Source organism: Ammodytes marinus, assembly GCF_949987685.1.
Source record: "Ammodytes marinus genome assembly, chromosome: 5".
Lineage (NCBI taxonomy): Eukaryota > Metazoa > Chordata > Actinopteri > Uranoscopiformes > Ammodytidae > Ammodytes > Ammodytes marinus.
In genome coordinates this window covers 15,206,860-15,231,742 of record NC_137234.1, presented here as the reverse complement: position 1 = coordinate 15,231,742, position 24,883 = coordinate 15,206,860, and the positions used below count along the sequence as shown (strand labels likewise).

Below are 24,883 nucleotides of genomic sequence, written 5' to 3'. Positions count from 1 at the left end.
AGGATTGTTTAAATGACTTTGTGTATGAAACATGGCCTTCACAAAGACTGCCAAAGTTAGAACAGCACAGAGGTCCGCGAATCAACTCATCCATCTCATTTGATGACTTTTGATGAGATGAGCATTAATGCATGACTAACCTTGCATCTTATGTGCTTTTGGCTGGGCTGCATATCTAACAGGGGGTTGGAGTACAGTACATTACTTACTAAAAATAAAACTATGCATTCTCTAAGCAGACTCTCTAACGAAGTCACCTATTCAACATTCTGCTTTCCGTTCTATACTGAGTATACTATATGACGAATTGTCTTAAATTGACAGCACACTTAATCATAGGACAACATCCTTCCCAAACAATTCAGACTGCTTCTGGAGCTTTGCGATGGCTAACAAGAGAAACGCATTAATTGTTTCTAGTTATTTTCTCTCAGGGAATGTTGCCGCAATTTATCAGTCGGCGGGTGGGTCGGTTGAAGTCAAAAGATGGACTACTGAATGTGGCTACATCTATCATTCTTAAGATGACCATGGCATACAGGCAAAATCATTACAATTAACCAGCAACCTCGGGACTCGCCTAAAATGAACAGTTCCATACAACATGCCGGGACAATACCCAAACTTTCTCATTATTGCCTAATTAATTTTTTTCTATCTGAGAAGCCTTATTAAATGTAGCGATGGGTGCACTGCTAGCATTCCCGGGGCCTGTGGTGTTATTGACCCGTAGTTCCAGTAGGTGTCTAGCCTGTCCCTCGAAGGACGCTCTTGCTGGCTCTTCCTCCTGCAGCTGGCTCTGTTGCGCCGGCTGTGTCCTTGTGTTCGGGCGGGCGTAGCGGCAGCATCAGTGGCATGTGGAGCAGGCGGGCGGGGAAGCGAGCCTCCCTGTCTCCCCAGACTGAACAGTGAATGAGGATAAGTGAGGAGCGCTAGTCAATGAATCAAGCAGCAGGAAGGGAGCAGCCAGGGGGGGGGGGGGGGGGGAGTGTGTGACGTCCCCACGGGAGAGGCCTCGCATTAGGAACTTCCTCGTCTGTGTGTTTCTGGCACAGGTTAAATGGATCGCTCCCATTAGCGCGCTGAGAGGACAGCTCCATTATATGAAGGAGACTGTAACTTTGAATGTCACGGTGCAACAACCCCAGAGCACTCCTTCGTCTCTCCCAGGGTAGTCAGGGTGACAATAACCATCCATGATAATCATTCCCTGTCAGGCTTTAAGGAACCTGAAATTATGACGTACAGCCTGCCATGCGCCTCAGACTTCATTACAGCGCTGTCACTTTGAGTTGCCGGGCGATGGCACATTGCTCCACACACAGCCGGGCTGCAGCACTGTGTGGCTGCTTAAAAACCCCAGACTCACTCTCTCTCCTGTCTAAGTGGCATGTTTACAGGATGTGTGCCCCCCTGCAGATAGATGTGGTGGAGGTTAACCTCCAGTAGCCTGCTCAGTGCCTCTCTTCTCTATAGCATAGTCGAGCTCTCATGACAACATGTGCTGCGAGTTGTTTACTGTTACAAGGGGACAATATGGCTGATCAAAGGCATCGTGGTGACAACTGTCCCTCCTTCCATTGTGACGTTGAAATGAGAATTAAGCTGCAACTTCACACACAGACAACCACCTTGCCTTCATTACTCCAGCTTCCATCATCTCTTAAATAAAGAATGCCCACAAAGTGCAGACATTTATTAAATAAAGGCGATTGCTCAAGTTGTAAAGCCATGTTCATGGCAAGCCTGTTTGGCATCCAAGGAGAGCTTCACCTCCACGCTGACCTCTGAACTTGCCATCCAGTGGAGAAGACATGAGCTGGCAGGCATCGCCAATGTCAGTGCCCGGAGCTAACTCCTTATTTCTCTGTGCCTGACTCATTCATTGGCTTTGTGGCGCCCTTCTCCTTGCCACCTCCAATCACAGGTCTCTGAATGACACGTAGAGGAGGAAGTGGGCCCACTAACCCCCCTCCCCCCTGCTTCCCCTAACCTGCATAGCAACATGCTAACTGAGCCGTTGCTGTTAAACAGTTGACAGAGTTGGTTTTCCTCTCCGCACCTTATTACATAGTAATAAAGAGAACACTTGCTTTAGAATAATGGGTATGTATGTTTTGAGTGGGGGACATACAGGGTGTTGTGGGACCCCATTACTGTATATACAGACACACACATACAGACACACACACACACACACACACATACATACACACACACACAGACACGCTAAAGACACGCCATATTTGTTGAGCTCTTCCCCGTAGCATGTGGGTAATGTGGTGCACATTTCTGCTGAGTGCATGGGTGGGTGTTGGATGATTTAACAATGCAGGTTTCAAATGAAAATTTGCTAACTTTTCACGAGGTATTAAATGAATTCCAAAAAGTTTTTTTAGGACCTTCGGAGACACAATATTATCTGAAGTTCAGTAAACAAAACTGTGTTGTTTACACTTGTAATTCCCCAGGGTACATTTACAGTAAATCCCTCCTTAAATCCACTTGACTTTCTGTGCAGCCTTTGGATTTAGCATGTTCCCTACAATGAAACACGAGATGTTTACCTAGTATCAGGATTACGCTACGATTAAAAAATAAATAAAGTTGGATTCATGGCTGGTTTCAGTTCATAGTTTATAATTACTGTTATTAATTGAAGATTCAGTGATTATAGGTTGATGCTCATTCATTACAGCGTCTTTCATTTAGAGCTAAAAATCTGCTAAGGCAAATTGTTCCTACTTGACTTTGTCAGTGAAGGAGCTGGTGACAGTGGTGCAGCAGTATCTGTGTGGTCTGTGTGGCTAGCCTTTGGTGAGAGCACACACATACCTTGTACACATACATACATTCAAAGTTTCTCACGTTTATTTAACTTCCTCTGTTGTAAACATTTTTTTAAAGCAAGTTGTTGTTGATAACTTGAAGAATCTGAGGTCCGGTAACAGTTCAAAAGAAGACAAACAGACAAAGCAACAGGTTATAATTATTATTGTATATCTGTCTTTCTCATCCACCTTTTGTTTATATAGAACACATTCAATTTCAGGTTAAAATCATTCTTATCCTCCCTTAAATGAAATAGTGGGAGAATGTTGCTGTTATATGTCTGTAATGACGGTGTAAGCAAAACGCCTTGAGGATGTGGGCTATTTGCATTTTCTTCTAATAACGGTTTCCACTAATTGTAACACTTATCATCCTTGCATGGTCTACAAAAGTTGTCTTACCCATCGCAACAAAGAGCCAGTTAACTGTTTAATATAGGCTTTTTACAACGGCCTTGTGTTTAGGCACCTTGACACCATGCGCTCTTTAATGGACCATGGGCTCCTGCTGGCTTTCATATAATTTAATTGGAGAGTAGAATTAAGACTGGTTTACTGTTTATTTTCTCCTTGTGTAATGTTGTCACAGTTGGTCATAACAGAAGTATTTTTGCCTCCAAGCGAGCACTGAAACAATGCTAGAGTTCCATCACAGACATGCTGGCCCCTTAGGTGACTGCTTCCCCTCTTTCTGCTCACTGGAGTTGATATCAGTGATGTGTTTCTGTGTGTATGTCTATAGGAGGCTGAAGGGCTTATTTGTTTTCTCCCTCGTTGCTCTTTGACTCGTTTTCCCCCTCAAACATGTCTGGAACATTGTTATCTCCGGCCAGACGTCTTTTTTATTTCTTTCACAGAGAAGTTATTGAATCATGTCAGCTCGCCGGTCCCCAGAGTTTCAAATGCAAGCTGTAGAAAAATTAGCCATTGCTTCCGCATGACAAGTGGGATCTATTAGTGTGCCATCGGCCTGCAAAGCATGAGCATCCAAGGGGGGCCGCCGGGGACCACGGCTGGCTGTGCACTCATCCGTGTCAGGCTCCTGGGGCATTAGAGCAATGTTGCTACGATATTCATTCAATAAAATGGTTAGTTAAATTTGAATGGAGTCTCAAAATGAGAGATGTATATCTTTTACTCTTATACTTTGGTGCTCATTTCATTACAGTACCACTCAGGTTGTCTCACTGATTCATGGTAAAAACCAAATTCAAAACCACATGCTTGCTATATAATATTGGAATCCTTACCGGACTCCGCCACAGAACTTTGTGGAGAAGAATAATAGTACATTCATAGCAGGCTGCATTTTAGAGTATGCCAACGCAACATAGCAACAACTTCATGGCATTTGCAGTGCCCCGGACAATCACTACCACTGAGTTTTTTTTGTCCACTTATAAAAGCACTTGAGGTCATGCTCAGGGGATTTTCTTGAGAAAGTTTAAGATTTAGATTTCTTGAAATGGAACCAATACGTTTGTTGTATTATGAAGCAATGATGAATGTGCAGGGGGTAACTGTGCTAAGCCTGGTTGGGGGACTGGTGAGGGGGGAAAACCTTGCTTCGGTACGGAATGGGGTAACTTGGCCTAGTGTGAGTGTGCCCTAACATACATTGAGGTCAAAGTGCCTTTGTGGTGCCCTGGGCCACAGACTTAGTTATGCACTCAAACCTAACCAGTGTGGCTGCTAAACACATTAGCATTCCAAATGTTGTTTGTTTCAGTATGATTTCTCATACATTTCCATCCAGAGGATAGAGTTTAAACCACCTTGCCATGGCTGTTTATGTAGCTTGTCAGGCGCCGGCCTTCACACCTAATTGCCCTGGGCCTGCCACCTCACTGACCTTGGACTGTGAAAGTCTGTTGGACCACAGGGTCTACCTCTTCTTCGTCCTCATCACTTAGCTAGTCTTAGTAGCGCTAAAGGGTGGTTTGTGCTCTGTATTTGAAATGAGTTTTTAATAATGTTTTCTCGTGGTTTGTTTGTTTTCTCTTTGCAGGTATCTCAGTAACAAAGAAGACACATACCTGTGAGTACAACAATACAAATATTTTTCTAATGACTTGTTCAATTTTCAGGCTGCACAATGTCATTTCACTTTGGGACACAGATTCCACATGAACTTAATGTGAAGAAAAAAACAAATTCTTCATGTCCCAGATATTGATAGGGACGATATGATCATCTTGTTTCTATCTGTATTGACTCTTCTTTCATCAGTGCTTATTTAGATATTGCTGCATGACTGTATTTTAATAAATCAATACCTTCAATTAAATCATCCACTTTACTATTTAGTATTTCTCCATCCTGCAGAGAATATGAACCCCAGAGAGGAAATTAAAATCCTGTCTCATGACTGTTTGATAATCATGCAAAGTTGGAGCAGACAGTGTGCTGAAGCACTTCTTTGTTTTGTGCAAGGCCTTGCAGCTGAACAACAAGGATGTGGTGGTTTGCAACCTCTGAGGCTGCAATAAACTACCACGAGTTTGTATTCTTCAAGCACAGATCATATCACTAAAATTGAAAGATACAGACACAGTATGTGACACATGTCTCGCATGTGAGATGCAATACTTCTTTCTGCACTACAACAATAGAACACAGGCTTTGCCTTTTCTTACCACCGCTGCCTTTTCAATTTCACTCTGCTCATGAAGAATTGATGAACAGTCAAACCTGTAGAAATCAATGATTTCCAAGAGATTTGTACTCTATTTTGACACGTGTGAAGTGCAATCGAAAAGGCATGTTAAAACACTTTTGTGTTGTGTACTGCAGTGTGTTTGTGTATGCGTGTACATCAGTGGGTGTGTGTGTGTTCATACATACCCCACTGTGTGAATGAAAGAAACTAGCCCTGAAGGCTATCCTTTGGCTCTGATCACTCTGATGAAACTTGTGGAGAGGGACGGCCAGAGGGCTTTTCTTTAAGAGCGGTCAGAGTAGTTCAGATTGTGAGAGGCTGCATCTCGCCCTGTGAAACACCCTGGCTCTTTCTTACATCAGACAGCAGGGCAAAGGATATGATCTTCTACGCCTGACAGCTCCACCTAACTCAAACAGCCCCGTCAAAACAGCAGCATGATTGTGTGTTAAGCTATTTGCTTGTCTGGAGGGCCCATGATATTTTTTTTGTTTGATGTGTGCATGTTCGTGTTTGTGTCAGGATATCTTCAAGGTAGAACAGAAACGCTTTGACCCACCATCCTCCCCCCCACTATCATAATTAGTGCGGCGCTAAGCACCTCTCCACCGTAAGGGGGCTCAAATCAAAGAGCATGATTTAAGAGGGTTCAAAGCCCTGGGCAGAGACTGGACTATGCTGTCTCATTTCAGTGAGAAATATTCAAATCTTGTCTATGTGAGGAAATCAAAGTAAAGCCCCTTAACAAGTAGTTGATTGGTGTGCCTTGCAGACAGGAAGCGCCAGTAGGAACCTCGTCAGTGTGTGCACTAGCAGAAGTTCAAGGGGCCAGTTAATGGTCAATGAGAATGGAGGGAAGGCCTTTTTCAGAGAAGCCTGGTGATTATATGGCTGGTGGAGTAATAATGAGGGAGATTGCTCTGCCCTACATGGTTATAGTCAGGCTGTAGATCTATTTCTGTTCCCGGAGTGAAAACATTGGCTTCCCTACTGCGCCAGTTCACACTGCCACTCGTAATGTGAACTTAGCCGTCTTGCTTGTGTGTGTGTGTGTGTGTGTGTGTGCGTGCGTGTGCGTGTGTGCGTGCGTGTGTGCGTGTGTTTTAAAGAGGTCTTCCCAGTCCAACCCAGGCCACTGGGAACGGGGCCGGTTCTCTGACTTAACTCCCCACTCTGCCTGACTGATCAAACTGCTGGAAGCTCCCCGCCATGCCTGTCCCCTCATCAATATAAATTACAGAGGCAGCTGTTCGGCTGTACAGAGTGCAGACTCCTCTGCTCTCCTCTCCCATCCTTCTTCTTCTCTTTACTTCCCTCTTTCGTCCGCCCGACTGAACTAATCATTGAGCCATCAGGAGGTGAAGTATGCTAGATGAAAACAGATACTTATATCATTGTGCGCTGTTATGTCCTCTCCCCACACTGGCTGTTTTAAGGACTTATGTAGATTTACTGTCTGATGCAGCAACCTCTCTTATCTGCCTCTTGTTTCCCCTTCTTTCTTCATTCCCCATATGGGGCTGCCCCACGCTTGCCCTTTCTTCTACCACAAGGCTGTAATTCTCAGCAAGGAGACAGCATGTGGTCTTCCTGTACAATTTGGTTTTCTTGTATGCTCCGTCATATGGACTTTTAGTAGCACTCGATGGCCCTCGAAAACACACAGAGGGACTGTAATGTTAAGTGTTTTTTCTTTCTTTGATGGTGGACACCAGATACACGCTGTCACCTTCTCCTACCTCGGCGAAAAGGCCGCGTTGCCGTGAGATGAGTTTCTGTTTGGACCTGTCGAGAGAGATGGTGTGGAGTGGAGGATCAGATGCAGCAGCTGATTATACTGAGATTAGACGTCTCACCTCTAATCTAACATCAGCAGTTTGGGGTTCGGAAAGCAGAGACCTAGCTCTCACACACACACACACACACACACACACACACACACACACACACACACACACAGGTCGTGTAGCCAGGATGCTCTTCTTCGAACAGAGCAGATCTCCCGATTACCTAGAGCCGATGCTCTTGCAGCTGTAGATGTACAATGTACTGATTGTCTGACTATGATACACGAGAGAAAGGCTTTACCGTTGGCTTTGTTAGATTAGAAGAAAAAAAACATGCAACATATGCTAAAATGTTCAAATAACATAAACACCACCTTACAATGTTATATAAAATCCAAGCAAAACCATGTCCTTAAAAATCACCATAGAGTTGAACATGCCGGTCTTTACAAAAGCTGAACATTTTAAGCATCACAGAAGACACTTTTCACAATGATTGATCCTCCGTTATAGAATTTGCTATCATTATATTCCACAGTTGTCTGTTTTAATGTGCACTATGTACTGTGTGTCTGGGTTTAGATTGGAGTGGCCAGAGGGAGGCAGTAGCACAAATGCAACTCCAGAAAGAGAGAGATTGAGACAGGAAAGCTTCTTTTCTTCAGTTTTACAGATGCATTGTAGAGAGAGTCCCAGTTTTTTTTCTCACACTATATTTGTCTCCATTGTGGTGACAGACTCCTTACACTGATTGAGAAACATGGCCTCGCTCCTGCGTCTTCGTTTATTTTTCTAGGAGCTTGTATTGGATTTCTCTCTTCAGAGATCACTGGCATAGTAATAGCTCAGCCAATCTGTTTTAAAGGAACCAGATGATTTCAGATAAGTCTGCACGGCTTTGGGAAAAACACAGTGCAGAGTTACAGTGAAAGTGTATCAGCCGTCGAGAATCACTCAAAGTAACAAAGCCAAGAGTTTGCAGATTCCGTGACGGCAGTGTGCATTTAGATGTTTTGTTTTCGGAAAAATATTCTAACAGCAGTATTAATCCCAATAATGCTCAATGTGTTCACAAAGAAAAATGACAGCTTTTAGCCCTGAAAAGCATCTGCTTAACCTCTAAATGAACTGGCAGATCTCCTTTTGATTCCTTAGTTGTAGATTGCTAGTACATGCATTGGCTGTGTGGGTTGAGGGAATTTTTCTTTTCTTTTCGGTTAATCAAACATGAGATTTATGGTCCTTAATAGTGCTGTACATTGCCAATTTAGGAGAATAATATGTCCCAGTTGCTGTCTAATTTTGCTTGGCAACAGGCGCACTCCTGTGGAATCGCCCGTGGCAGTGTGTGAGTTGTCTCTGCATCGCTCAGTGTTCCATTGCTCGGTGCCTGTTTGAAGGTATTTCATCACATTGTTGCCTTGATTCAGCTCTGTGGGGATTTGTTAGTTGCACTCATGTGGGAAGTGCATCCAGTACATTGTTAAGCTAGGGCTGATAATGAAGATCAGCCAGCCAGAGTCCCCTGAGCTATACGCAGAGAGAGAGAGAGATAGTCTATGAGACGCACACAGCACACAGGCATAGTGGAGCAGGATGAGCGCACACGGCAATACACACAGACGCAGAGGAAATCATCAGCACAAAGAATACAACAATGAACTGTGCTGTGGTTAAAAAAAACACAATACAGTAGCTCATACAGTGAATTAGATTATTATCAAATGTTTTACACTCTGTTGTTCTTAGTGAACATTATTCCAGGTTTGCAAAAATTGCCATTCTTATGTTTGGACGTTGGTTTGAGAAATATTGCAATCATTTTTAATGGTGTTGCCTTCTTTGTTCAAATTGAAATTGACAATGCCGGGCCCCACCAAGCGCAGCCGCTACTTTCTGTGGAAAGTTATTTGATTCCCAGCGTGGTGCTAGAACTTGTTGTTTCCCTCTTCTCCCATGGAACAACATTGAACGCTCAAATTGACACAATCTTTTCCTCCCGCTGCACTGTAGGTTATGTTTCATCTTATTCTATTTGTTTGTTCCACACAGAAAAAAAACCAAGTATTTTTCTTTTGGACATTTTGCTTTAATCTATAATAGACGGCTATTTTTTTTCTCTCTCTCAAATAGGTCACTGTAATCACAACAGTGAGGGATGGACAGCCACTGTAAAAGGGAAATCAATAGAGCTATCTATTTGTCGTAAACCAGGCCAGCATGACTTTTCTCAATTTTTCTCTCTCTCGCTGCCGTACTTTTTCTTCTCCCAACACAATATGGCAGGTCCTCATTTTTTTTTGTAAAAGAATTATGTCTGCCATTTTGTAAAATTGCAAATGGCCTTTGTACATGCACTTTCTTTGCATAGGTTTTTTCTATGGGTGAAGACGCTTCTTTTTATCGTCTCCTTGGGGGCCCAGGGGTGTTCATAAGGAGGGGTAGAGCGGCGAGGGGAAACGGTAGGGGTGCACGTCAGCTTTTTGTGGGGGGGGGGGGGTGCTCTCTCCTTTTGTTGGCTCTTAATCTGGTTCCTCTCTCTCTCTCGGCGCCGGCGCTCTTTCAGAGAATGTGAGCCAGAGCGTAGAGAGAGAGAGAGGCCTCGTCAGCTTTTCTGCACCCCTTTTTTTCCCCTTTTGTGTCTCAACCCAAAAAAACTTGAAAGGCCCTCTTCTCCAAGTGTTGTCAGACCAGAAAACAAGAGTAAGTGACATATGACAAGGACACAATGCTTGGACGAGGCCAGCCAGAGTAAGTCCTCCCATCTGCTGTAGGGCGATTTCTCTTCTGCTGGCTTGTCTGCCACCTCAGGTAAGGGAGAGAGAGAGAGAGAGAGAGAGAGAGAGGGGCCAGGGGGACCTGTGTCGAGACTGTCTGCCAGGCCGAAAGCAGTTGGCATGGCTGGAAGGGCACGGCCAACCTCGCATGCACACAGTAGGCAAGCCTTTTTCCACAAGCGCAGGTTATATCCGTCACTCATCAGGGTTTACGATGCCTCATCACTTTCCCATAGAGTACACACACACACACATTGCAGCGCTGGACAAGAGTGTCAGCATGTAATGAAAGGTTTGATTCATGAAGGGCGACAGAGGCGGAGGTCATGGAGCTCCTCCAGATATGATCCTGACTGATGCTGATGGTGAAGCTTGGAGGAGGGGGGTGAGGGGAATAATTAAATGTCCTTTTTCTGCCTTGATCAAGTTCCTCAGTCGCAGCCATAGAAGTAGACTATATCCTCTCGTTAGCCTTGCGCTCCGACCAGCATGTATCTGATATTGATGCTTTTCATTTTACACAAATGATCCAAAGTTAAAGCAGAGCGAAAAATATAAAAGGAAAATCTATTGTCAGAAATATTCCATTGAGGATATGAAAATTCTGATGCAATATCATGCATGAAAAAAAAGGCGGGTCGAATTAACATATATAATGTAATTCCTGCATTATTCAAAAGAATTTGCTGAATAAACCATGCAAACCAGTAAGATGTAGGCCTATCTGTTAATAAAATGATTTTCGAAATATCTCGTTGGCTCTATAATCAACATCAATAATAACCGTCACGGTGCATCACAGACAAAAAATATTATGTATGTTGGGACGAAACACAACAAGCTTGACTGTTGCATAGCAAGCATTCAATGTTTACTGAAGCTGGATAAGATCAAATTAAAGTGAGGATCACATCTTTTCCACAAATAATGTCATTCTGAACCAAAGTAGGAAAAACAAGTTGCATCTAGAGAGGGGAACGCAGAAGTGCTCACGGAGGCTTCCTGTGATATTATACATTGACATTTGTGCTGATCGCATTGTGCACATTTTGTTGAATCTGCTTTATTAGAGGAATGCTGTTCTTTTGGCGTTGCTATTAATTTGTGTTTTCTGTGGGTGTGCGGAGCGAGAACAGAGCAACGCGGTTAACCCATTGTGAAGTTTGCCGTCATCATTAAGATGCTACAGATAACAGGCATGCGGATTTCTACTGCTCAGCATTATGGGATCCCAGACATCAAAGGCAGGTTTTCATTCTTGTGTGTCTGCGGCTGGGTGAAAGGGAGGTAGAAGAAAATACAGGAAAGGGAGATATGGAGTCAGGAAAATAAGGCAGATTTGGGAGGAGAGAGGTGAACGTGTATTATACACTACACGAGTCAGGTGACACAATGCTCTATATTGTGTCTGCTGCCAATGGCGGGTCCCTCCTCCTGCATAGTTAGCTCCGTGCTAAATTGGCGTCGTCTGTGATTAAGTGGCACGGGCCTTAATAACACTGTGGTGTGAGTGCAGGTTGGTTCACTTTAAAGATCAAGTTCATTTCTCACCACGGTCATTAATGTGGCGCAGGTCTGCGTAATTCAAATCAATTCACTTAACCTGTAGCAACGCTGCCAGCTTGTACTCTAATGTAGCCTCCTTTCATATCTAATCTAATCAAGATATTGTCAATAAGGTTTTTGTTTGCACACATCTTGTAATACTATTTACAATTCAATTGCATATATATTACAATAAGGTTCCCCGTTAATTCAGATTACTTTCTTTCCCAGCATGGCGCTATTATGCCTTTGCCGTTACATCAGAGTGAGAGTATTGAATGTACAAGTGAGAGAGAAATATGCTGTTCTCCAGTATTGTGTTGGATTACAGAATCAAGGTCGACTCACAAGACACAGAGCAGCATTATCCCTTAATCCTGTGTTTTGGTTTCAAATAGCCTTTTTACACCTAATCTTCACAAGTAAAATGACAAACATGAATACTGAGGTAGGCATTTAAATCTGCATTACCTGCTCCGGTTAAGGTCAAAGGCTTATGCTGACTCAAAGTGGCTCTGTATTTCGTGAGAGAACAGACGATCGTGTGTTTGCCACTTAGTTTGGTTTCGGGCTGCATTATAGAATACTAGGGAAGTCTTGTGATGAAATTCCCTTTGGGCGGCTTGGGATGGATCATTCCGGAACTTTTTCATCCAAACTATGAATCATTTCTTGTTTGTTTTCTTCTATGTTATTCTTTTTCTTTTTACATTCTGCGATATTTTGAATGGAGATACTATCCTCCCCTTGCTTTAACCTCTCACCAAGTGTTATTTGGCCTGCTGCATGTACTGGGTAGGACAAGCTTGGACTGAGTCAGATGAACAGATACAGTGAGTGCACCGGTGTTACAGCACCCAGGCTGTGTCTCCCCTTGACCAGGCCTGCTCTCAGCGTGTCCGTCAGGCTCAGCTGAGGCAGAGCTGGAGGAAACTTAAAGGTGCTGTGAAAGACTAAAAGTGGGCCAATCCAACCGCTGCCTCCTGTTGACCTACCTTGTTCAGAGGGTCCAGGTACAGACTGATGACAGGACTCCTCCTCAGCGGACCACATTACTAATGTGTGAGGGTGCAAGAGGAGCACATCCAGTGATGAATCACTCCCCTGCACCCATGGCATCCTCCATAAGTCAAGAGTAAAAGTGATGAGAGTGCGCTCAGTAAAAAGAGCTCCTTCGTCCCACCGTCCACCATAGAGAAACTCCATCCAGGCCCCGGTAGCAAGAGGGGATAGAGAGGGGAGGGGGGCTAAGTGGTGCGTGTGGTGCGTGCATAGCCTGAAGATCTCCCTCAATCTTGAGGAAAAACATCAGTCCCTCCTGTGGGTCAGTTGTATTTATAAAGCTCATAGAACTTAGAGAAAAGTTACTTTCATGCTCGAGCAGAGCTGCTTTTCTAATAAATGAGAGTAATCTGCATTGCGTTGGTCCGGAACTGCCTCACCGGACCAACTGCATTACCTGGGGTCACAGAGAGAACATTGAATTTTTCTTAGTTGTCTAGTTTGTCTTCGGTAAACCAGTTTTTCTTCTGAGGGTTTCTGCGCTGTGCAGTCAAAGGAAAAAGGCTCTGCTTCATTATTCTCTTTGGTCTTTCAACAGAGAGAACAGTGGTCAGGTTGTTCGACTCAAAAGCGCAGGAAATATGAAGAGGTTTTAAAATTGACTCTATTTTATTTTATTGAAAAACAAATTTGCACATCGCAGTTTGTGATCTCTTGTTTTCTTCTTTCTCTTCCAGCCGTAAGCCAGAAGGTTAACTATTTTAGTTTACACCCCTACCTCCCCCTGTGAGCTCATGTCAGGCTATATTGGTGATGTTGGGGGAGTGTGTAAGTTTGACGCCAGGTAATACATCACACACTCCAGGGGGTCTCCCTGGTATGCTCCTCAATAATGAAGTTCATTCGTTAACTTCTACCCTCAAAGGCCAAGTTCCCCCTGCTGCCCTTTTCAACAGCCATTGCGACTCTTACCGGAGTCACCCTACCCAACCGAGATGGAGAGAAAAAAAAACACATCATCATGCTTTTCTGTCCTTGACAGGCTCAGTGGTCGCCTTCACGGGGCATGAAGAATAAGCAGGTCCATTACCAATTCCTCATGCCTGGTTATAGCCATAATTATCACAGGGAAAATGTCCTGCTCTGTTTGCTTTGCCATAGAGGGTCTGCACCTTCCTAATCACCTCCTCACTTCCCTCCTGTCGTCCTCGTGCCATGGAGATGGAGCTGCTTTTTTGGGGGGAGTCTTGCCAGTTCATTAGAATTCACAGGGTTCCACCTCCCTGCCTAGCCAGGGCTAAGCCTCTCAAACAGGCTGCCATGCCTGCCATAATCTCCCCCTCCTCGTTCCCTTTTTGCGCCTTCTTCTTCTCTCTATCCTCCTATCCCCTTTCCCTTTTCTCTTCCCAAAAGGCCGCTCCGCACAAAGGAGATGCAGTGCGCATTTCATTGTTAAAACAGAATTCTATTGATCTATTGAAAAACTAGTTCCATGAGATAAATGATAGCGCTCCAGCGGTGCTAACGATCTCTCATTACCATTGCCTTTTTCATCTAATAAACCAAATAAATAAAGTGAGTTATTCACTTAAATGACGGCCTTTGCTGAGCGTATGAGGTCCATATATTTTCAAGGCTGGACCAATCCAAACCAATCAACATCCAGTTCCAGTGCGAACACATTTGCAGACCAAAGAGAGAAATACATGGCCTTGCATTCTGCTTACCTAGTTGTATATCAAGCAGTGAAATAACAGCTGGATATCCTCTTTTGTCACTAAGTGAAATATCAACTAAAGAGCAACCGAGGGGGTTTGATATAGTGTGATGCTTGTCGTCGTTCACTGCCTTGTGTCACCACCTGCACTTGTACTTGCAAGGGTTCATTTAATGGATGGCGGCATGTAAGTCTGCCTTAAATGATGTGAGGCTTGGTCAGTCCATGCAGGACAAATTGTCGTACCATGGTGACACAGTACTCCTGTTTTTTTCTTTCTCCTTGACAAAAACATGTGAATCAATTGATTTTTGGAAACGCTAGAGGCTATTATTTCTGTCCGTATCGAAACTGGTTAAATGTACATGTAGCTCTATAAATAACCATTGCAGTAAAACAAAAAGGCTACAGCCTTGTCAGCAATCCCACTATAAGTAGTGTGTTGTTGTTTTCTGATTACATGACAGTTGACAGGTGAACACTTCACCTATGTAGGAATGATATGCTTTCATATCTCCCCCCGTTGACCCTGCTGTTCTATAAATATTGTTCTTGTGTTTATGTGTATGGAGTGACGGATGGAAACGGAGAGAATAGTGCTGAACTGGCCCTGGGGCTGCTATGCATATAATGAGGGACAGTGTATTTATTCACTAATATAGTCATCTGATCAGAGTGTTCAGATGACTGTTAAGATTGTAAAATACAAAGTGTGAAACATACAAGTAAATCAGAGTACATCTGCTACCTCGCTAGACTAAACAGCGTTCTGCTCCACGGAAAATCTATTAGCCGTAATGAGTTAACGGCATTTCCTGTAGCTACCCATTATATCATAAAACCCGGGCACAGCAGCGGGCATCTTGTGTGTTTTTTTAACTCTCCCTGCTTTTATTTAAACTTGTCTTTTAAATGCAACCTTCCTGCAGTCTTTTGGACGTAACCCAAAAGTGTCCTCCATTTTCACTGAAATAGATATTCCCTTTGTTGTCTGTGTGATTTATCGAAGTCTTCCCACGAGTGGAAGCCCGCAGGAAATTGCCTGGAATGGACCCTAAATTGGTTTATGATTGTGTGGTGTGGGGCCGGCGCTGTTATGGTTCTAATATTATGCCCTCCACTCCTTGGCATCTATATTAAATTGATCTGTATTGTTTTCATGGAGTGCCTGTTGAAGCTTGTTAATTCTACTGCTGCTTCAGGCTTGGTGGTGGTGCGGTGGTTCCAAAAACACCCAGGTGGCTCTGTGGTGGAATATAAAAAGCCTCAACTATCTCAAATACCCCACAACACGATTGGGGACCTGGAATGAGGAAGTCGATAACTGTTTATCCTGTGAGGCTCAAAGGCGGTAGAGTGCGACAGTGTGTGTGCGCTACGGGGTCTGCCGGCCCATCCAGAGCTGTAAGAGTTAACATGGATCAGCTGCATGGCTGAGGATGTGCGTGGAATGGCTACTGACAGACTGCTAATGAGGCCATTATCAGCTCCGGTCTTCTCCTATCCTCCTGGGGGCACCAGTGGATGCTCTGCACCTCGTCTCAATTGAATTCCATTCCACGGGGCTTGTTTACAGCAAATACATTTGTTTGAATTAATCTAAAAGAGGGGTTGGGGTGAAAAACACGTATTTCTCCTGGCCTAAATGCACACGTTTCAGTGTGTTGTGTCTGGTTCTGCACAATGTCAGACTCAATAAATGATTATATTTATGGCCACACATCTTTGATCACCACAGACATTTGACCATCAGTACTTTGTGGCTTAATCAATGCCCTAATGAACAGGTATCAGCAGGGTATCGGCATACTGTCCCTGCTAATGTGTAGCACCAGGATCAAGAGCAAATGAAGCAGCTTTGCTGGAAACATTTCTCCTTAGGCAGACTTGGGCTTTTAAACACACTTATGTACAGTAAAAGACTCTCTATACTGTATGTGAATATCAGTTTATTTGTTTTTTGATTTTCTTGAAAAGTTGTGTCACCAAAATTGCAACAAAAAAGATCTTGGTGGTGTCTGCCTCTACATTGATTTAAAAAATAATGTTTTTCGTGTGGTGTGGGGGGGGGGGGCATCTTATGCTTTATTATATTGTACCCATGGAGATATGACAGGAAATGCGGGTCAGAGAGACGGGTAATGTCACTGCTAAGCCACAAAGGCCCACGCCAGAAACATTATACTGTATGCTTTCACGTCTTGACCACAGAAAGTGTCCCAAGTCAGAATTATCTACAAAAAGTCCCTTTTTTCTCTCTCGGTGTGTAGGTTGTCAGGTTTCACTTTTCAATTGTTAGAAGTATAGCCAGTTAGTTTGTTTCATAACCTTCCTTACCAGTACGGACTCCTCTGAGATCTTCTCATATTCACCACACAGATTGTAAGAAGACAAAACATGCGCTCCTTCCAACTCTCTCCTGACGCTCATATCATAATATGGATGTTATCCTCTGCTCAGATGTACTTGGATAACCTGCCAGCAGACTCAACCTCTGCTATCATGTTTTTAACTCCCCCCCCCCCCTTACACACACACACACACACACAACCATAGCTCAGGGTTAAGCCACGGTGTGTCGAGCCATCGTTGGTTCTTGAAAGACTACAGCAGCAGCCAAGTTTCTGAGAGACAAACCACAGATAGTGGCAGTTAAAACATGTTCCTGCGTGGGTCTTGGGCCCTGACTCATCTGGTGAACTTTGAAGATCTTGAGGGAAGACGCCAGCAACCTCGAAAAAATGAGACAACTGCGCTGTCTTTCACGTTGCATTGTTTTGAATAGTTTGCCTGTCTGTCTGCGCATATAGTCTGTATCCCAGGCACGCTCCATTTGATGCCATCAGCCTCTGAATGATATTTTGTTCATTAGACGGTGTGCAATAAGAGACCCGTGTGTTGACACAACGTGAGTTAATGTGTTTAGTGTCCCTAATGGGTCATAGAGATTCTAATGAAACATTGTCATGGGGAAGATTTATGTTGCAAGCTGCTGAGTCCTCATTTCCATGTTAGATGTGGTTAGGCGTACCTCTTATTCAATGAACAGAACACAATGGAAGACGTCAAATGAATATAGATTATTAGTGTTTAAAACAAAACAAAACAATATCAAAATGTACCTTACATCACATTGTAGATAGGAAATTATTTATTTTAATATGTTGGCCCTGTCCATGTCGTGTCTTTAACATCAAACAAATAGAGAAGATGTGAAATTAGACTGTAAAATATCCACTTTTGAAATATTGGGGGTGTAAAAAAAAAAAAAAAGACCTTTTTAATTTTTTAGATCTCAAATATTGCAGCAGCGCCTGAAACCAAAGCCGCATCATGTTTGTCTTGGAGATGATGTGAGCGCTATAGCTTATTCATGGGAAATGCCAAATTCAACGTGGTTATTGGCCAAGGCTGGATTGCACTAAAACCGGAATATTGTATCAGAGAGAGGCAGCTGGTTAGGAGTCAGAACAGATTATCATATGAGAGAGGATGAGTGAGGAGAGGGGGAGGAGAGAGAGAGAGATAGAGATGCAGGGACTGAAATGGGAAGCAGGGGGCGAGAGTGAGGGGCACAGGCAGAAGGGAGAGAGAGAGAAGGAGAGAGGAGAGAGAGGTAAAAAACTATGCGAGAAACTCATTGCCGGGTCGCTGTGGGGGGGAGGGGATCATCCAAACCCCTTCCATCACTATCTCCCCTTCCTCACCTGTCAGAAAGAGTGTGTGAGAGCCGAGAGAGAGAGAGAGAGAGAGAGAGGAGGGGTGGCGGGTGTGGTGTGGGTCCTCTGAGAGGTCAGGGGAAGAAGCTGAGGCTCCACTCATCTCTACTCTGTGTGTTGAGCCCACCGCTGCTCTCAGACATCTGGCCTCACACTGATCACTCATATCTACAGGCAGGGAGGAGGAGGGGGAGAGCGGGCCACTTCCATCTTTGAGCCACAGACATATTACAGATCCCCTCTTAACCAATCCTCTCCACTCTCCTTTATTTATATTTTTATATATTTTCATTTTTATTTTGTGGTTTCTTTGGCTCTTTTTCTCCTTTTCCCCACTACTATCACCCCTCGTCTAGCATTGCATCCCCTCTTTGACTTGACATTACATAGACATTTTTAAAAGCCCAGAGAAAAAAACCCAGAGAAGAAAGGGGGCAGACGGGGTTGTGTGTCTGCTAGAGGACTGCTTTTTCTGACTCTCGCCTTGCACTAAAAAGATAAGCCACAGAAGATAGGGGGAACAGAGAGAGAAGAGTGTGCTGTGTCTAGCAAGCCGGGCGCACAAGCCTCTGACTGCAATCAGTGGGAAGATGGCCAGCTCCCCTGCCTGCCTGAGCTTTCAGCGCCCCTACTGGCTGCATGCTGTGCCAATCAAAGGCGAGTGGGTGGGGAGCAGTCAGACATGAGCGCTGATGTCACAGTCACATGGATTGTGGTGTGGTCATGCTCGGAGGCTGAGAGACAGAGCTGTGTGCTGGCCAGCTGCTGCTGAGACAGCAGTGGAGGGCTTTGCGCTGGTGATAGTTTGTTCTCTTATGGACGCGAAGCTTAATGATGTATTTTGTGATTTCAGCTATGAAAGGTAAGAGCAAAAAAGAGAAAGAAATGCATGCTGATCCTGCAACCCGAGTAACAAGTAGGGAAGTACGGCACCGCTATTCATAGCCTGCCAACTCTTCTTTGCATTTAATTTGCAAGGCATGAGTGTGACAGAGAGAGGGAGAGAGAGAGAGAGTGAGAGAGGGAGGGAGGAAGGAAGGGAGGAAGGCAGACAGGCAGACAGGGAGAATTAAAACAGTGCTTCTGAATGCCTGCAAGTGAACTAAGCTTTTTTTCTATTTTAATTTTTCATGCATGCACAATTTCTTTTTAGAAATGATTATTCAGAAATAGAAAACTGAGCTAGAAGTTCTTGAGAAATATGTGCAGGTGTTTTGCTTTGATTGTATTATTTTCACTGTGGGTGTTTTGTTACTGCTGTTGTGTGGGGTGCTGTGGAAACCACAGCCGGTGTGTAATCTTTGCACGGGGAGGCTATGTCTCTGACAACAACAGATCATGAGCTTCAGAGTAGAAGTTTCTTTTTTTGCATAGATGTGAGGTAGCATGCAGAGGGAGGGGGGGGGGGCAGAGGGTCAGGGGGGGTGCGTTCACTGTCACTGTTCCTTTCTGCCCCCCTTTCTTAATCCTGTTGTTCCAGTCCAGAGGACGTGTCTGTTCCGCAGGGGAAGATGTGCATGGCAGTGTTGAAACGTGGGTCGCAGACGGGCGACAAGGCACTGGCTGGCGCGGCCGGCAGACTGTGATTCTTTGAGTTGATACCGATGCACGTGTGTGTGTGTCTGTATATATCTGTGTGAGTGTGTTGTGTTCCACTGACCTATTTTTTTGGGTAGTCTGGGGTTTACATGTGTGGCCATGAAGCAGGACTGGGTCCTCCCAGTCGCTGTGATGTTGATCTAGCATGCTTAATCCCAGCTCTTCCATCCCCATTCCAGCGTAAAAGCATACATGCGCGCACACACGCACACACACAGATCCACGCAGACAGTCGCTGAAAGTGCAGTCAGACGTACAGTACGGCACACACAAACATGCACATAATTATGCTTTTCCACACGTATGAATGCACTCTCATTGTTCCATACAGAGAAATCCAAACATATGTACTCGGATGTGTTCATGATTTTATTAAATACAATAGCCACAATGAGTAGACACACAGTCGTTATCATTTGATTGGATACTTGCTGCTTTTTTTGTCCTCCCACCTGTCAAAATCCACATTTGTGATTTAAAGATAAATCGTATTTACCACCAAGAGAAAAAGTGGAGCATATTTGAAATACCTATGTGTATAGATGTAATTATTGTGTGAAAAAAGAATGCCAATATCAAATGCCTATATTACTATCAATATTGGTAATGTTGATCAGTATTTATAACATTGATAACCTTCACAGATTATCCTACCTTTTACATTTTAATTTCCATAGTAGTTTGCCATCTGTATGCTGTTAAGGTTGACTTAGCGTTAATTTCCTAATTTTTTCCCTATTGATTTGATTTTACATTCATGAAGTGAGGCTCACAGTCAATTGAGAAAATGAGATCTGTATCTTATTTTCAATGAGACACATATGAAAAATGGCCTTTGACCGAATGTCCTTTATATGCAATATATAGCAAAGGGCTTTATGAATACAATTTGGTTTGGGACAGAATCAAGTGTAGTGTACTGTAGAGCAGTTTTATGACTTTTCTGAAAATGTGGCATTTACACTGCATTTAAATGCATTTATTTCTTCTTCACATGACCCCTTAGTCTTTTGACTTTTTTTTAAAGGAAACAAATTTATTTCGACTGGATGAATATGAATATAGGAGTGCCATACTGACATTTTCTGTATTTTTCATCAGCAATAAAGGTCTTAGTTAAACTGTTTAGTGACCAGTTTCTGCCTGTCTTCATGTCTACTTTTAGCTCACTCTCAGCCCTTGTTGAAGGAGCTGCTGGCGGGATAGGACACTGTGACAGTGTCTGAAATTAAATTAAAATGTGAACAAGCTGTATAATTGGAAACTAATTTAAACGGCAGCAGTAGTAATTTCTTCCTGAAAATGGGCAGATGAAATGGTTGAGCAGCACAATGACTTGCTGCCTTGGCTTATTTTTATTATCATGTTAAAATTGCTCGATTTTCATATCGCACATGCTTTTTTTTTGGAGGGGGGGGGGGCAATTTCTAATATGATATTCATGCGGTATACTACAAAAGAATGCTGATAAATAATACCAAATATCTGTATGTGTCTCCATGTCTTTGAGTCTATCCTGAACCCCCCCCCCCCACCCCCCCTCTCTCTCTCTCTGCCCACCTCTCCCACTGTTTTCAGCCTCTCTACCACACCACTGCCTCTCAAGTACCTAATTACCTGTAATGGAAACATCCCTCTCATTACCCCATGCAAATTAGCCAGCCTACTCAGCACAATTAAGGGGAAAAATTCCAATTACATAATTAAAGAAAGTTGTTTGATGTGCGGATCAACAGAAAAGGTAAAAAGTACATCTCATCCACGCTACATACAATTAACCCCTTCAGAAAGAGCATCACTGTGGCGAGGAAGGGATGTAGACCCAAAGTGAGGCACAGTAAGCCCCCTACAATACATGCAGACTGCACATAAATATGTGATTTAACATGAGTGTGTACCAGACTGTAAAAAACTGCTCTGGGGCTGTAGGGGAAGGTAAAGCCAAATGTCTTGTGATAGGCGATGTTAACAGGGCTGTAAATATTTGCGTTAGATTTGGTGGTGTTTGTCTCTTTCTATCAGTGGCTGATTGAAGTGCTGCACTGCCCGGTGCTGCAGGCTCTCAACACATTATAGCAGAGGTTAACAAGATTGGCTATTATCCAGTTAGAGTCTGAGAGTACGTGAAGAGCCAAAGGAGAAATCGCCACAGATTAAGGGACAGGACAAATATAGCACAAGTCAACTGTCTGCAAGGATTCTAAAATAACAAACGCACCCAATTACAAAGAGAGAATACCTTTAAGAAGAAGTGTTCTTGCATCTTCTGATGTTAAAGACGGGAATTTAATTTAGTCTGTGATTAAAATCATTTAAGTTTGAGTGTGAAGTCCAATGCCAATGTTAAAAATACAAATGTCAGTTTAGTAGAATCCTAAAATTGTATTATCTCATAATTTTTTATTTTTTTTTGCAAATATGTTTTGATTTAATTGCTCCAGTAAGAGATCATATCTTACAGTCAAATTTAAAAAAAATTATATATCTGAGCATCGGAAAGACTAGACAAACAAGAGTGACTGACAGATGGAGGCTGTGTGTTTGTGTGTGTGTGCTTGAGCCCTGTCTCTTGCCTCTTAGCCGGCTGAGGAAGTGGAATGGTGTCCCCACAGGTTATTAAAGTGTGTGTGAGGTGTGCCAGTCTGCGCTGTGCACACTGAGACGAACACCCTGGCTGCATGACTGTGTGTGGAGGGGACTGTTTAATGAGATATTGACTGCCCATTGAGAGCATGGATTTTTGATTTGGGTGCATGGAAGTTTGGAGGGTAGGGAGGTAGGCACTCAGGAGAGGAGAGGAGTGTTGGCCAACAATTTCGGAATTTGATATTTGTCCTTTGTTTTCAATACACTAGTTTCTGTTTTTTTATAAAGTTAGGATTGTTTTATTGATCATTTTTGTTATTGTTTGTAAGTCATTATGACCTGCTGCGGACATAATAAATTATCATAATCAATCAAACATCTTTATAAAAAGAAATTGAAGAAAAAAACACGAAGAATATAAAATGAATGTGTTATTGATACTTCAAAAGATTGATACAAAATGAATAGCGTCGCAGCATGGATTTATTGATTAATGTGGAATGTAATAAATAATAATAATTAAATAAATATGAATGCTATCTCGTTGTAGCCATCTCTGACTGTAGTTTTCATACACAACAAACATCAATCTACAGTAAGACTCTGTCCAAGCCATAAGCCAGAGCGCTAGCCAGCTCTGTCAGTCACACCTCGGTAGTCTTTGACAGATTGGTCCAATCACAGGCGTGGGGGTTAAATGACTCTAATGTCCCTTTGGCCAATCAAACAGCAGGATACAACAAACGGCAGCAGCTCAAGATAACCATTGGGCTATATACGTGAGATGATTTCTATTCATTCGGACACATTCACACACACACACACACGTTCAGCCAAGGTTCTCTCCACTTTGCTCCCAAGTCAGGTATAGCACACCGAGCTGGGTTTAGGCAAATGCCTCTAACTTAAGGCTAATTTCCTACTTTACTTTCACTCTGTATTTCAGGAGTCCCTTATAGATCCTTTGAAGTGTCTCCCTGTCATGCAGTATTTAGCTTGCTGATAGAGTACTTCCTCTGTCAGCACTCCTTAGATAATCATATAACACAGTCCATGGTGTTAAAGAAACATTTTCACTTTCGTTTCCCCTCCCTTTTCTTTCTTTAGCTTCCACTGTAGAATATATGAAGAGTATAGAGAGAAGAGACTTCACAGAAAGCCTTTGTCTAACATTGCTATTTGTGATCATTTAAAGAACTGACGCATGCTCCCAGGATGGATGTGTCTGTATACATTAGAAAAGAAAACTGAAAAAAATACATAGATTAATAATAAGAATAAAAACTATTTATCAAGCTTAATGTGTCTTGTTTTACCGTCACAGTCTTGGCCACTCGGGGGTTCAGAGAAGTTAACAGTGTTTTAAGAAGAGAGTAAAGGGTGAAGTTTTTTTCTTCGCCCCTGTACTTTCATTCCAAGCTTGTTTCATACCGTTGGCTTTTTTCCCCTCTGTGTGCCGCCTCTGGAGTGCTGTCCATTGGCTTTTTGAAGTTGCATCAAAGAGGAAATGGGGGAGAAAAAGGCATTATTGATTTTACGTTTTGTCTGACTCAAACACTGAGGACAGTTAAAAAAACACATAAGGAGTAGTTGAGTTAGGTTTTGGCCGTGCATGGGGCAGCTCCGTCTCTTGTGTGCGAGCCAAGGGAGAACAAAACAACTAAAAGAGGCAGAAGGTGAGGAGCAAAGCCAGACAACACTAATGCATCTCTCCCTTGACTCATATATACGTTGCTCAGCTCTATCACTTCCATCAGTTCTCCTCTATGTTTTTAATGGCAGAGTGAATGAAGTCCATTGCTGTAGTAGTGTACAGCTGGAGACTAGCCCTCCGTCTCTCCATAGCTTTTCCTCCTCCTGCATCATTGCCTGTGACTCCCGAGCGTCTGACAGTGCTCTCCAGTTGACCTGCTTTTTTACATGAAACACCGAGCTGCTCTCTTCTCTCAGTTGTAATCAGATCTCTCTCTCTCTCTCTCTCTCTCTCTCTCTCTCTCTCTCTCTCTCTCTCGGCTAGGAGAGAGGAGCATTGTTTGTGTGGTTTATCACCTCTATCCTCCTCTTGTGTCAGCCCGGCAGCAGAGGTTAGAGGAGAGCGGAGTACTTTACCCGTGTTAATGTTGTGACCTATAGGGGGGAGACTAAAGAGAAGCTCACGGTGACAGCCACTGGCAAGAGCTGTCACCAGTATATGGCTTACTCAGCACTTATGCTCTATACGGACACGTTGGTTTAGCCATGTTGTCAAATGAACTTGGTTTAGAAAATGATTTCCTAGGTCGCACACATGTGAAAGTCTGAGTGGAATTTGTATGAAGAGTAGAGAAGACTGTAAATAGTGATGGCGTGAAAAAAAGTATGCTGTTGTAGAGTGAGAGATGGAGGTCAGAGGTCACACAGCACACAAAGTCACACTCCCCTCCTCTCCATGGAGAGTGACTGTAGCATCTATAGGGACCCTGGAACAAAAGGATGAAAAATGAGAAGGTGCGTGGAATTTTGATGAGACGAGGGAGCAGGGCAGCGTTATTATAACAAAGATCGTCACAACACGCGCTCCTCCGCTTGATTACAAAAGAGAGAGAAGTGTGTAAAGGCGTTTGATTGCATGTCCCAGCAGAGGCCATTAGGGTTTTCTACTCGTAGGACGGCATCAATTAC

At 43.4% G+C, this 24,883-nt stretch overlaps 1 protein-coding gene across 2 annotated transcripts in view; it reads left to right on the top strand.

The window, feature by feature from the left end:
• The window catches only part of roraa (RAR-related orphan receptor A, paralog a), a 175,811-nt gene that overhangs the window by 108,214 nt on the left and 42,714 nt on the right, over nt 1-24,883 (top strand). The window contains exon 2 of one of the 2 annotated variants that reach the window (XM_080027253.1): nt 4,840-4,869. The exons of the other annotated variant lie outside the window; for it this stretch is intronic. Coding sequence (XP_079883379.1) covers nt 4,840-4,869 — 30 coding nt within the window. The remainder of the gene's footprint in view (nt 1-4,839; nt 4,870-24,883) is intronic. 2 annotated transcript variants of the gene reach the window in all.